Consider the following 12,249-nt stretch of genomic DNA (forward strand, 5'->3'; position numbering starts at 1 on the left):
TGTGTATATATGCATGTGTGTTTATATATGAATATATATATCTGTGTGTGTATATATATGTATGCATTTGTCTGTGTGTATTTATATATATGCATGTGTGTTTATATATGAATGTAAATATGTGTGTGTGTATATGTGTGTGTGTATATATATATGCATTTTGGTGTGTGTGTGTGTGTGTGTATACATATGCATGTGTGTTTATATATGAATGTATATAAATATGTGTGTGTATATGTGTGTGTATATATATATATGCGCATTTGTGTGTGTGTATGTATATGTGTGTGTGTGTGTGTATATATATATATACAGAGAGAGAGAGAGAGAGAGAGTGTACCTCGAGAGTGTGTGTGTATATATAGTGTCTCGTAGTAGTAATAGTAGTAGTAGTGGTGGCTGGCTCTCCTCTTTCTCTGCGCGCTTCCTTCCTTGCTCTTTCCTTGCAGGCGCCGTGTTCTTTTTTGAATGAATGACTCTGCGCGCCTTGGCCAATGGCGCGCTGGCCCTGCTGAATATTAATGAGCCGCTGGACCAATGGCGGCGCGAGCAGGCTGTTTCAAACGGCGGCGCGGGACAGCCAATCAGGGGCGGCTCTCGGGGGCCATGGTCGCCGCCGCCGCCGCCGCCGCCGCTAACAACGCGAGGGCTCCTTCTTCCCTTCTGAGCGCGCCCTCTGCGTGTGAGAGAGAGAGATTGAGAGCGAGCGGCAGCAGCAGAAGGAGAAGGAGCTGCGCGCGCATCCTCCGCCTTGCCTGCCTCTTGCCTTGCCTTGCTCCCATTCCAGCGCTATTGCTGCTGCTGCTGCTGCCTTTGCTTCCTTTGCTTCCTTTGCTGATCCGATCCAGGTTTAAAGCGAACAATACAGGTAACTTTGCAACTTTTCCCTCCTCTTTGCAAGAGAAGAAACAGGACCCCATTATATACATATATATATATATATATATTAATTTTTAACACATTTAGGATTTATATCAACGTGCCTGTGGTTTTATATCTCTGCTTAAAGCCCTAACATGTTTATGTTTTCTACGAATGTGCATCTTATCTCTATATAATGTGAGTGCATTTTAAGAACTTTTCTCCTTTCTCTCTTTCTCTCTCTCTCTTTTTCTTTAATGATGGGGAAATATCAGCTTTTTAATTGGGATTAAATTTGCAAAAGATAAAAAGGAGGATTTAATTTGCAAGATAAATGGAAGAAGAGAAGAAGGCTAATGCTCTGGAGGGAGCCTCCAAGCAACCTCCAAAATGAGGATTTGTTGGTGCTTTTTGCAAATGTTGCAACGATGATGATGATAATGATAACAATAAATACATGTGTGTGTGTGTTTTATTGTGGGTTTTGTGTTGGATTTCTCTCTCCTTCCAGTGGAAGATGGCTGGTGCAGTCCTTTTAATCCCCCCCCCCCCTGCATGCTTTGCAAAAAGATCCACGCTCCAAAGTTGCTACTCGAAGTGTTCCTAACCCTGCATTAATAATAATGCATGCTCCAGCATTGGAACCTCTCTTGACAGTGGGGTCCCAAACACAGCACCGATTTTGCCAAGTGTGTTTCTTTTCCCTTTCGCCCCAGCATCCCCAAACCTTCCTCCTCTCCTCCTGTGCTTTTTCCCCTTTCGAAAAAGCCCCCCCTCGACTCCCTCCGTGGTTTAAAACCCTAAAACCCCTTCCTTTCGTGCCCTAGTCGTGGCCATAGACCCACTCTCCCTTTATAACATGGCTGGCGCTTGGAAAGAAAGAGGCGGTCAGAGAGGGAGAGGAGGGGGCTCTTTTAAACAAGTTTCTAACAACAAAAACCCTTTAAATCCTTTCCCAGAGGCTTTGAACCCTTCTCCTCCGCTTTGGACCTTTTCTCCCTCCAGTCCCTTGCCCTTTTTGGACAGATTTGGGTCCGTTTTGCCTCTTTTTGGGCTCCTTTTCCCCCTCTCTCCCTCCTCTTTACAGCTCCAGAGCTTATAGTAATGGCTGCGCTTCAGTCTTTGTTATACAGCCTATTGCGCTAAGCAGGGATAGGGGGAGGAGGGGGGGAGGGCACCTTGGGGGCGGTTTTTGGGGGGCTTCCCGACCCCCCAGCGACCCCAAACCTGGACAGGGAGAAAGAGGGTCGTTTTTTCTACCAGGATGTGTGTTTTTTACGGGGGTGGGTTGTGTCCTTCGCCCCCCAGAGCGGTCCCACTGAGGAGGCGGGTGCCTGTGGCTTTGTTAGGCATAGCCGCCTGACTGCCTGCTTCAGCTGAGAAGCCATTTTAGCGAATGGAGGAAGAGCGCTGGCTCTCTTCTTGCCTGGCTTCCCTTTTGCCTCAGCTAAAGGCTTGGAGAGACATAGCTCTCTCAGCAAGGAGGGCAAAAGGGAGCCCTTTTCTCCCTCTCTGCCCCAATTTGGGCTGGGGAAGGGGTCCAGGAACCCCCCCAGAAGAGCCCAAGGGCTTATTTGAGGGGCACTTTCTTTCATGAAGAAGTCTTTCACAAAATGGAAGATGAATTATTGGTGTCTTTGGTTCTGTGACCTGTCTTCTTCTTTTTTCCTTTCCTGAGGGGAATATTTTCCCTTCTTTCCCTCACATTCCCCTCACAGCCTAAAAGGCTCTTTAAAACCTATTTTAATTTTAAAATAAATATAATATAATATAATATAATATATATCTATATAAAAAGGTTTTGCTAGTGACCTTGGGGGCAAGGAAAGGGGGGTCTAAAGGAAGGATAATAAACAAAATAAACAAGGGAAATAAAAGATAAAAAAATACATATTCTTTAAAAATAATCTTTATTTGAAACTTTTTTAATATGATATAAAATGATAGGATTTTTTCTTTTTCAAAAAAGGGTTTAACTTTTATGTTAAAAGTGAGAAATAAGGAAAAATACACGTTCTTTTAAAAAATCTTTATTCGAAACTTTTTAAATGATACAAAATGATAGGATTTTATTTATTTATTTATTTATTTTAAAGGGGGGGGGGATTTAACTTTTTTCTCCTGAAATGAGGAAATATAAACAAGGAAATAAGGGGAAAAATCTTTATTTGAAACTTTTTTATATGATATAAAATGATAGGATTTTATTTTTTTTAAAAAGGGGGGGTTAACTTTTAAGGGGGGGGTTAACGAGAAAAAAAAACAAGGAAAAAATCTTCATCTGAAACTTTTTCATCCTCACAAAAATAATAGGATTTTATTTTATTTTTAAAAGGGGGGGGGTTAAGCCCCCCCCCCAAACGAGGAGGACAAAATAAACAAGGAAGTAAGAAAAAAAATACAGGTTTTTTAAAAAAATAATCTTCACATTTGGAAACTATTTTTTTCATTGTCACACATAAAATATATAAAATAGTAGGGCTTTTTAAAAGGGGGAGGGGTTAACTCCCCCCCCCCCCGAAATGAGAAAAAATAAGGAAATATGTGGTTTTTAAAAATCTTTATTTGAAACATTTTTCATCATCACACAAGCTAATATAAAAAATAGGATTTTAATTAAAAGGGGGAGGTTTAAGGGGTTTTTTCCCCCCTGAAATGAAAAGGTGTTCAGGATCTTGTTTGTTTGTTTTTTCCTTTAGGGGAGATAAAAGCTTGAAGGAAAAAGGAGAACTACTTTTTGGCATGCATATATATATATATATAGCTTGAAGGAAAACGAGAACTACTTTTTGGCATGCATATATATATATATATATATATATATAATAGCAAAAGTTAGAGAAACGTTTTCGGAGGAAGAATAAAACCTTTATAATGCCATGAGGGAAAACGTTTATATCGACATGAGCAGAACGTTTATCTCTGTATCTTGTGTTTTTAAAACCCACATGTCTTGACTTCTGCAAGAAGCTGCAAGGGAGGGTTTCCTATTGAAAAAGTTAGTGGCTGCTGCTGCTGCTGGAGACATAAGAAAAGAAGACGCCTAAACTTCCTATTTTAATGGAACAACGTCACGTTCTTAAGTCGCGCTGAAATGGAGGGAACTTTAAAAACCTATTTTGGTAGATGGTTTGAGAAATGAAGTGGAAGATGCCCACATATAAATGTGTGATAGCTATTCTGACAGGCAGCATGTTTTTTAAGTTTTGGAAGAAGTTGAAGCTGCAAGAGTGTCCCAGCTAGGAGGACTGGCCACAAGCCACAACTGTGTGCACTTGTTCAGCTGTGTAACACTCTTGCATTATGGACCGAATTACACATGTTTGACCATAAAATTGAGGCATATCAGTTGGACACTGATGTTAGTTGTGTGTCACAGCATACACTCATGCTTTGCATGTGTGAAGGAGCTAGTAGACAATACACTCGTCCCTCCACATTTGCGGCTTTAACTTTTGTGGATTTGATTATTCACAGGTTTTATTAATATGTTATCCTAGGAATAGCTAGGTCGTCCGACGCAACTCTGTGGTCAACTTTAACCAAAAGCCACACTGAAGGACCTAGAGATTCCTAGAGAGGACACTCACTAGGCATTTGTAGCTCCTCCAGCGCAATTCTGTGGTCAGTATCTGGCAGATGTTGACCACAGAGTTGCGCTGGAGGACCAAGAGATTCCTAGAGCGGTGTTCTCTCAGGTAAAAACATAGTGTTTTTGTTATTTGTGGTTTTTCCACATTCACAGGGGGTCCTATGCCCCTAACCCCAGCGAATGTGGAGGGATGAGTGTAGTTATGCACAGTGTTCATGTCAACTCAGAACACAATCTTGTCAATGGGTAGGATTTTATAAGTTTTGGCTTAGAAGTAAGTGGTATGTTTGCATCGTGTGTGAACCAGGTTTAAAGCCTTGCACACTAATTGTTGACCACTCTTAGGGCAGCTTGACTTATGTGTCAGCTTGACAGAAAAACACAACAGATTGTTTTTTGGTGTTCTAATGTGGCTGTCTAAATATCTTTCCAGAGCATTAAAAATGGCTAAAGGTGATCCGAAGAAGCCGAAGGGGAAGATGTCTGCTTATGCCTTCTTTGTGCAGACCTGCCGTGAGGAACACAAGAAAAAGAACCCAGAAGTTCCTGTTAACTTTGCAGAATTTTCCAAGAAGTGCTCAGAGCGATGGAAGGTATTATCTTCAAGAGTAAATTCTTACACTCCTTAAAGATGGAAGGCCTTCTGAGTGTGGACACGTTCTGTGCACCTGATAGCTTAAACCTATAGATGCAACACAACTAATCAACTAAAGTTTTAGACAAAGGGGTGAAACAGAGAACTGGGTTGTGGCCACGATGAATGCATGCTACAACCCCAATCCGGCTTTTTGCCGGCCGAAAAAGAGGTGACAAAATGCTGCTCCTTTTTGAGACCACAAAAAGATGGCTTTTCCTGCCCTGCGGTGGCTTTATGGCACTCCTCCAGCGCATAAATGCTGCACCGCCGGAGCACCCTGAAAGTGGCACCCAGGTGCCATGAAGCTGGTGTCTGGGCATTTTGGGTGTGTGTGTCATGCATATGCCATGCCCCCAAGCTGCCTAGAAGCCGGCTTTTCATGCTGGTCTGTACCGGTCCAAGGTGTAATTTAAGACTTTCCATAACTTCTTGTCTGTATTCTGCCAAATTCTGTGGTCCTGCATAGTATGCAGTCTAGTCCTGTGCATGCTTATTTAGAAATAAATCTCCCATGAGTTCAATATGAACAGGTTTTCAACACAAATCAAGGATTTGTAGTAGCAAAATCTTGCTTGTGCCTTTTGAAACACATTATGCCACCCCCTTTTTCCTTCTGAGAAGTTGTTGTGCATTGCTTGCACACATTTCAAGCATTTCATAAGGGCTAGAAACTCATTTTTAAAATGTATAGGAAATGTTCTTCATACATGCCTACTACTGCATTCTGTACTTGGATTGGAATCAGGTCATTCACATACCTTTATTTGACAATAAGTTGTAACAAACACTAATCTCTAGTTGATTTGCTCACAGTTTTGGTTTACTTTTGACATGGGAAACTCATCAGCTCCGAACAAGGGTTTGCATTTTCAGAAGAAAAAATACTTTACATGTCTGGTTTGGATAATAAATAATAACAATAAAACGTTTATTTATATCCCGCTTTTCTGTAGCAAGACAATCAGAGTGGCTCGCACTCCCTTGGCCTAACTCTGCGAGGATGATGTAGAATGGCTCTATAGACTTCTCTTTGAGGAGTAGAGGGAGAAATGTGCTTTGGTTGAAGTTAGTTGAACCAGATTGAAGAAGGGCTTCACTGGATCCTGAGTATAGAGGTCTTGATTTGTAGGAGCCAAGTAATTTGTAACCTCTTGTACGCAAACCTACATCTCCGCGTCAGTTTCAAACTTTCAGTGTGCTTTCTTGGGCTGGGGGAGATCCATGAGTAATTGAATGCATTTTCCTTTCAGACTATGTCAAGCAAAGAGAAGGGTAAATTTGATGAGATGGCCAAAGCCGACAAAGTAAGATATGATAGAGAAATGAAGGATTATGGACCAGCAAAGGGTGGTAAGAAGAAGAAGGACCCTAATGCTCCCAAACGGCCACCGTAAGTAACTGTGCCACTTTACAGTACTCCACTTTATCTGAACAGGATCATGTAACTTGGGTTTTTAAAGGAAAGCAATCAGAAGGACCGGGTTTTTTGTGATCTGCTAATGAAGCTCCAAGAAAGTTAATAAAGTTCTTTCAGAACTGGTGAAAGCTTCTAACAGTGCTATTCTAGCATTTCGTAACATTTACTCACTATTAAACTGTTGAAAAGATGTGAGCGTTCTTAAAATTCATCATGCAGCTGTTCATAAGCATGAGTACTTTTAAGGCTTTGAATGACTGATCTCCAAAGCTTGACACCTTACCACTGAGAAGCTATTTGAGAACAACCCTATTGGCCACTTCTGTATTTGTGCTGTAAGGGTAGCTAGGATCATGGGGAGGTCTTGAGATTTCGACGCCACTTAATCTGCTCGTTTTAAAATTTTTCTTTGGAAAAAAAATACAATACTGTGTACAGCATTCAAATGTCCCATATGCATTAACACTTAAAAGCAATTTTGGAAGATGGCCCAGAATTATCTTGGATGTTCTACACTGCAGGAAAGGGCTTGATGTTGAGATCTAGTGGCTTGCCAAAGCCTGCCTACTGAGACAGTGAGTTAAATTAAAACTGGAATTCTTAGCTCTTACTCCTCAGGTGTAATATTCCATAACTGGCTTAGTATCAATTTTATTGTCACAGCTCCTCCACCACTGAAAAGATATTGGGACCTGAAATATGGTGAGAATTTTTTGAATCCCTAGTGCTGCCCGCCCACCTATAAACACACACTGGCCTAGTTTGAGTCTAATGCTAAAAATGGTGTTCAGCATTATGGAAAGAAGCCTTGGGCTTGTGAGTTCCCATTATCTGCTGCAGATGTATAGCTAAGATCCAGAATGTTCGGTTTTGTGCTTACCTGAGTGCGATTGACGATGTTTGAATCTGGGTAAATTGTTTTGAAACTAATAGTCTGCTTCTCAAGGCCACAGTAGAATTGTGGGTGAGGAGTTGCACAAGCCAGAGACATAATGCTAAGCCATGGGTGTGTAAATCGTTTTCTGGGGGTACATTTGGCCCTCTGGGGTGTCCTAGATACCCATTCCCTTTTTGCTTTAATAGCACTATGGTGGTGGTTCACAGCCTTTTATATCCCCCTTACCTGCACTTTCTAAGAGACTGACATTCCTTTCCTGAGGTTTAGCTGCTTGCAGTAAAAGCTTTAAACTAAAATAGGCTGGTATTTTTGGCCTCACTTATTTGCTTTTGGCTTTCTACCACTGGAATTCAGATCCTAAGAACCTGAAAACCTCAAGAACTCTGAACTTCAGTTTGATCTTAGGGTCTGCTAAACCATAGTTGAACATTGTCACTGTGTTAAACCGTGGTTGAGTGTTGCATTTCAACCAGATTGTTGTAGTTTCCTAGGGATGGGAAAGTGCTAATAAAGTAGTCTGAAAACCCTATGGGGTCACCTGAAGTTGACAAGCCATTTGAAGGCAAATATTAGAATCAGAGCTGGAAGAAATCTCAAGGGCCATCCAGTCCAACCCCCTCCCATGCAGGAACTCACAACCAGAGCGCCATTCCAGCCTCTGTTTGAAGACCTCCAAAGAAGGAGACTCCACCACACTCTGCGGGAGTGTGTTCCACTGTTGAACAGCTCTTACTATCTCAAAGTTCCTCCCAATGTTTAGGTGCAATCTTTTTTCTTGTAGCTTGCATCCACTCTTCCGTGTTCGAGTGTCTGGAGCAGCAGAAAATAAGCTTGCTCCATCCTCAGTGTGACACCCCTTCAAATACTTAAACAGGGCTATCATGCCACCTCTTAACTGTGTCTTCTCCAGGCTAAACATTCCCAGCTCCCTAAGTCTTTCCTCATAAGGCATTCTCTCATACACTGTACCAGCTCTCAACAAGTGATATCTTTTCTCACTTTCTCTCCCACACTCCAGGTCTGGATTCTTCCTCTTCTGTTCAGAATTCCGTCCTAAGATCAAATCCACTAACCCTGGCATTTCCATTGGTGATGTGGCAAAGAAACTGGGTGAAATGTGGAACAACCTCAGTGATGGCGAGAAACAGCCTTACAACAACAAGGCTGCTAAGCTGAAGGAGAAGTATGAAAAGGTAAGGGGGTGAGCACCATAAGGTTTCTTATGCTGGTCTGAAAACAATAGTGGCAGCTTTGCTTGGAGGAAACTTCAGGCTGTTATCAACACGTTTTAATGAATGTAGGCTCCATTAAGAAGTCTAGTGTTCATGGAATATTTCCTTGGTCAGGGTTGCAAATCTAAAATGTTCTGGTTAGTTGCTTCATTGCAGGTGAATTTTAATGTAACCAGTGAATACACACACACATGTGAGTTACATTAGATCTGTAGCTCCAAGGCATTTCATCTATACATCAGCCAGATGTGGCATGTTATTTGTTTTTGGTCTTACCTGGCTGAAACATCAGGAGACTTAAGTTATTTCATCTGTTAGAAGAAATGCCTTACCCTGCTTATCCTAGAGGCTTGTGTGGCATGTAGCTGAAGCAAAATAAAGTAATGCTCTCTCCATTAAAAATATGCTTTCCTACTCTTTGCTAACATAACTCTAGGCCTCAAAGATCTTCCCATCTTTCTTTCTCCCTCCCTCCCTCCCTCCCATCCTTTACTCCATCTTCTAAGCAAAAGTAAATGATGGGACTCTGCTTCTAAATGTGTCGAATCTATTCTAAAGAGGTAGGAGGACAAAATCTCGCCCAACCCCTGCAGACAGGAGTAGGATGGAAGAAGCTGAGAATGTAGGGTTCTAGCACCCATGCACAAAATTAAAATTCTCTGGAAATCAATGTTTTTTCTTTCATGGCTTTTCCTTTTCAAAGTAGCATTCTGTTCCTCCTTGATACTTGATGATAGGAGATGCCTATCTATTTGTAAGCCAGAGGCATGTTTCTGATAAGGCCCTCAGGAATGGTGGTTTGATGACCCCATATACCTCTTCTTAGCAGGACTGGTGATAATGTAACGTTGTTTACAGTTTTCTGGTGTTAATACACTGTTGTTGTGTGCCTTCAAGTCATTTCTGACTTATGGAGACCCTATTATGGGGTTTTCTGGGGCTGAGAGTTCATCCAGCGGGTTTCCATGCCTGAGCGGGGAATCAAACACTGATTTCCAGAGTCCTAGTCTTACACTCAGAAGCACTACACCACACTGGCTGTCTAGTATAGTATAAAGCACAGGATTTTGGCTACTGTGGAATTTAAATTTGATATGATAAAGTACAGTCTACCCAATTGTTACTGTGGCTCCAATGCAAAGGTCCCTTTGTATGAGCGGAAGATATTTCTGTTCGTGGTGGTGATGCTGAAGAATCTCTTATGCCTCTCTTAATACATCACATAGGGATGCAGAGATTCCTCTTACCTATGGAAGTAGCATTTGGGGGCTCTCTCAATTCTTGACATCCAAGCCTGAATATAATAATTTTAATAACTGCTATTCAGTAATTGGTAGCCAAGCATCACTGACAGTTTCCATCTAAAAGGTACAATCTAATCAGTTCTCTTTTACTTTGGGATAGAGCCGTGCTTCGGTATCCTTAAGGCATGTGGAGTAATACTCTTAAGCTTCTCACACACGCCATAAAAGGATGCTCCAAGTTAGTGCAGAAATGTTTATGTTAATGCAAAGGACAATGAATCCCATCCTCTCACCATTGCAGGATGTTGCAGATTACAAGTCTAAAGGCAAATTTGATGGCGCAAAGAGTGCAGCGGCCAAAGCAGCAGCTGCGGCTCGGAAAAAGGTAGAGGAAGAGGAGGAAGATGAAGAAGATGATGAGGAAGAGGAAGACGAAGAGGAGGACGATGAATGAGAAACTGTATAATACTTGTCTCCATGTGAATACCATAGAGTAGGGGGAAACACATTTGGAAATGAAAAGTAACCTGCACCTCTTATTTGAGATGGTGTCTTATTTGCCCTTTATTAGGTTTAATGATAAAATTTGGACTCTGATCACAACACTGTAGCTGGTTTGAAGAAGAAAAAATTAAAAGTGTGCTAGGAAAAATACTGAAATAGATGGGGGAAAAACCATTGTAACTGGTTTACATTAAGTGGCCATGGGTGTCCTTAGGCACCCTGAAACTGTAACAAAGTTGTACATATTTCCAAACATTTTTAAAACAAAAAAAAAAGTGGAAACAAGACGCTCTAGTGTTCTCCTCAACTCTGTGCACTTTCCTGTTGGTGTAACAAAGCATTTAAAAATGTTTCAAGCATCTTATTTTTTAATTTGTAAGGTGGTGTTTAACTATATGGTTATTGGCTAGAAAATCCTGGGTTATAAACTGTACATATCTATAGTTTGTAAAAACTAGACAGATTCTTGTGGTTCATGCCTTGAGCGGCGATAACCTTGGCGGGAAAGGCGAACAGCTTTATGGAAGGCTATTTGCTTTCTCCCTGGAGGGAATGTGTCTCATGGAATGCACCATGAAAGTAGATCTATTTACACTACAGTGGGCGTCCATTTAGCTTAAAGTTGTCTTTCTGTATATAGTGAAATTAGCATTCTGCGGCCATTCTTAGTTGTGGAAGGGGAGGGGAAGTTCAGCTGGCATGAGAAATTGTATGGAATCTTTTTTTTCCCGTTTTGGTTAAGTGGGGTAGTTTTTAAACGGAAGCTGTAGGTCTCTTCAATGTCAGCTTCAAGTGAAGAGAGGGCGCAGAAAACTGAAGTTCAAAAACACTCTGTACTTAAAAGAAACAAAATTTGCAAAAAATGTTATGTTGGTTTTTTGTATGTTTAGAATGCTGAAATGTTTTTGAAGCAAAAATAAACAGTATTACATTTTTAAAATTTCTTGACAATATTCTAAATTTCCTGCTTTTAACGAGGTTATCTTTAGCCACAGCAAAACATAAGAATTGCTGTCCAAACCCGCCCTCCCCACCTAGATTTATTCGTAAAAGGAAAACCTTAGCAAATAACATACTATTCCACCTCCCCATGGTGACTGTGATGGGACAGTTAATGATCATCCAGGAAAAGTGGCTAGTTGGACTGATAGATTGTTAAAGATGCTATGCAAGTTTAAATCCACTGTTACTTGAAAGTGGAAGCCTAGTTGAACGCTTTATGACCTTTAATTGTGTGAATACCATCATTCAGAAAGGTAGGTGACTAAGAAGGAGCAGATGTTACTTTCTAGTTGTGTTGGGTATATTTACGGCCCAAATGCTATGCTTTGTAAATATTAAAATGTGCCTTTTTTGTCCTGTCTTTAAACTGATCCAGAGTTGTGGTGTTTTTTTTCCCCAACCTTCCATTTTCTCCCCACCCCCCAGCAGTCAGACCATTGGTAAGAAAAATGTTAGGCAGCAGTAAGTGGTCTTTCCTGAATCTTGTGTGTGTTGGCATGGCTACCTGATGTTTGTCTTGTTTTCTTACTCGACATCTCGGCTATCTAGTGCATGGCTTCACAACGCTTCTGCAAAGGTATGACTACCTGGCACGGTACCTCCCAGGGTCTGTGTTCATGTGTGTGGGGATTTTATTACGTTACTTGGTTTGCTAAACTAGATGATGTGATGTCATGCTTTATAAGTCTTGCATGATGTCTGTATGCCTCTTAGATCAGAGGTTGTGTGCTGCTGTTGTGGGCCTTTAAGTTGTTTCCAGTTTATTGCAACCACAAGGCAAACCTATCATGGGGTTTTCTTGGCAAAAGTTGTTCAGGGGAGGTTTGTCATTGCCTTCCCCTGAGGCTGAGAGTATCACGGC

The 12,249-nt window shown here is 41.3% G+C and overlaps 1 protein-coding gene across 1 annotated transcript; it reads left to right on the forward strand.

The window, feature by feature from the left end:
* The first annotated feature begins 708 nt into the window (after positions 1–708).
* On the forward strand, positions 709–11,758 carry HMGB3 (high mobility group box 3). Its single transcript, XM_089536343.1, has 5 exons — positions 709–868; positions 4,887–5,046; positions 6,341–6,480; positions 8,424–8,598; positions 10,183–11,758. Exons 2-5 carry the CDS (start codon positions 4,897–4,899, stop codon positions 10,333–10,335), a joined length of 618 nt encoding a protein of 205 aa, XP_089392469.1. The 5' UTR covers positions 709–868; positions 4,887–4,896; the 3' UTR covers positions 10,336–11,758.
* The last annotated feature ends 491 nt before the right edge of the window (positions 11,759–12,249 follow it).

Source organism: Sceloporus occidentalis, unplaced genomic scaffold (assembly GCF_023333645.1).
Source record: "Sceloporus occidentalis isolate IW3139 unplaced genomic scaffold, rSceOcc1.0.p SCAF_8, whole genome shotgun sequence".
In the NCBI taxonomy this organism is placed as follows: Eukaryota; Metazoa; Chordata; class Lepidosauria; order Squamata; family Phrynosomatidae; genus Sceloporus; species Sceloporus occidentalis.

Bases quoted from the DNA above. Each gene is read 5' to 3' on its own strand.
- HMGB3 (XM_089536343.1), top strand. From the start codon at position 4,897: ATGGCTAAAGGTGATCCGAAGAAGCCGAAGGGGAAGATGTCTGCTTAT. The intron at 5,047-6,340 runs GTATTATCTTCA...TTTTCCTTTCAG, and splicing joins AGTGCTCAGAGCGATGGAAG to ACTATGTCAAGCAAAGAGAA. The intron at 8,599-10,182 runs GTAAGGGGGTGA...TCACCATTGCAG, and splicing joins TGAAGGAGAAGTATGAAAAG to GATGTTGCAGATTACAAGTC.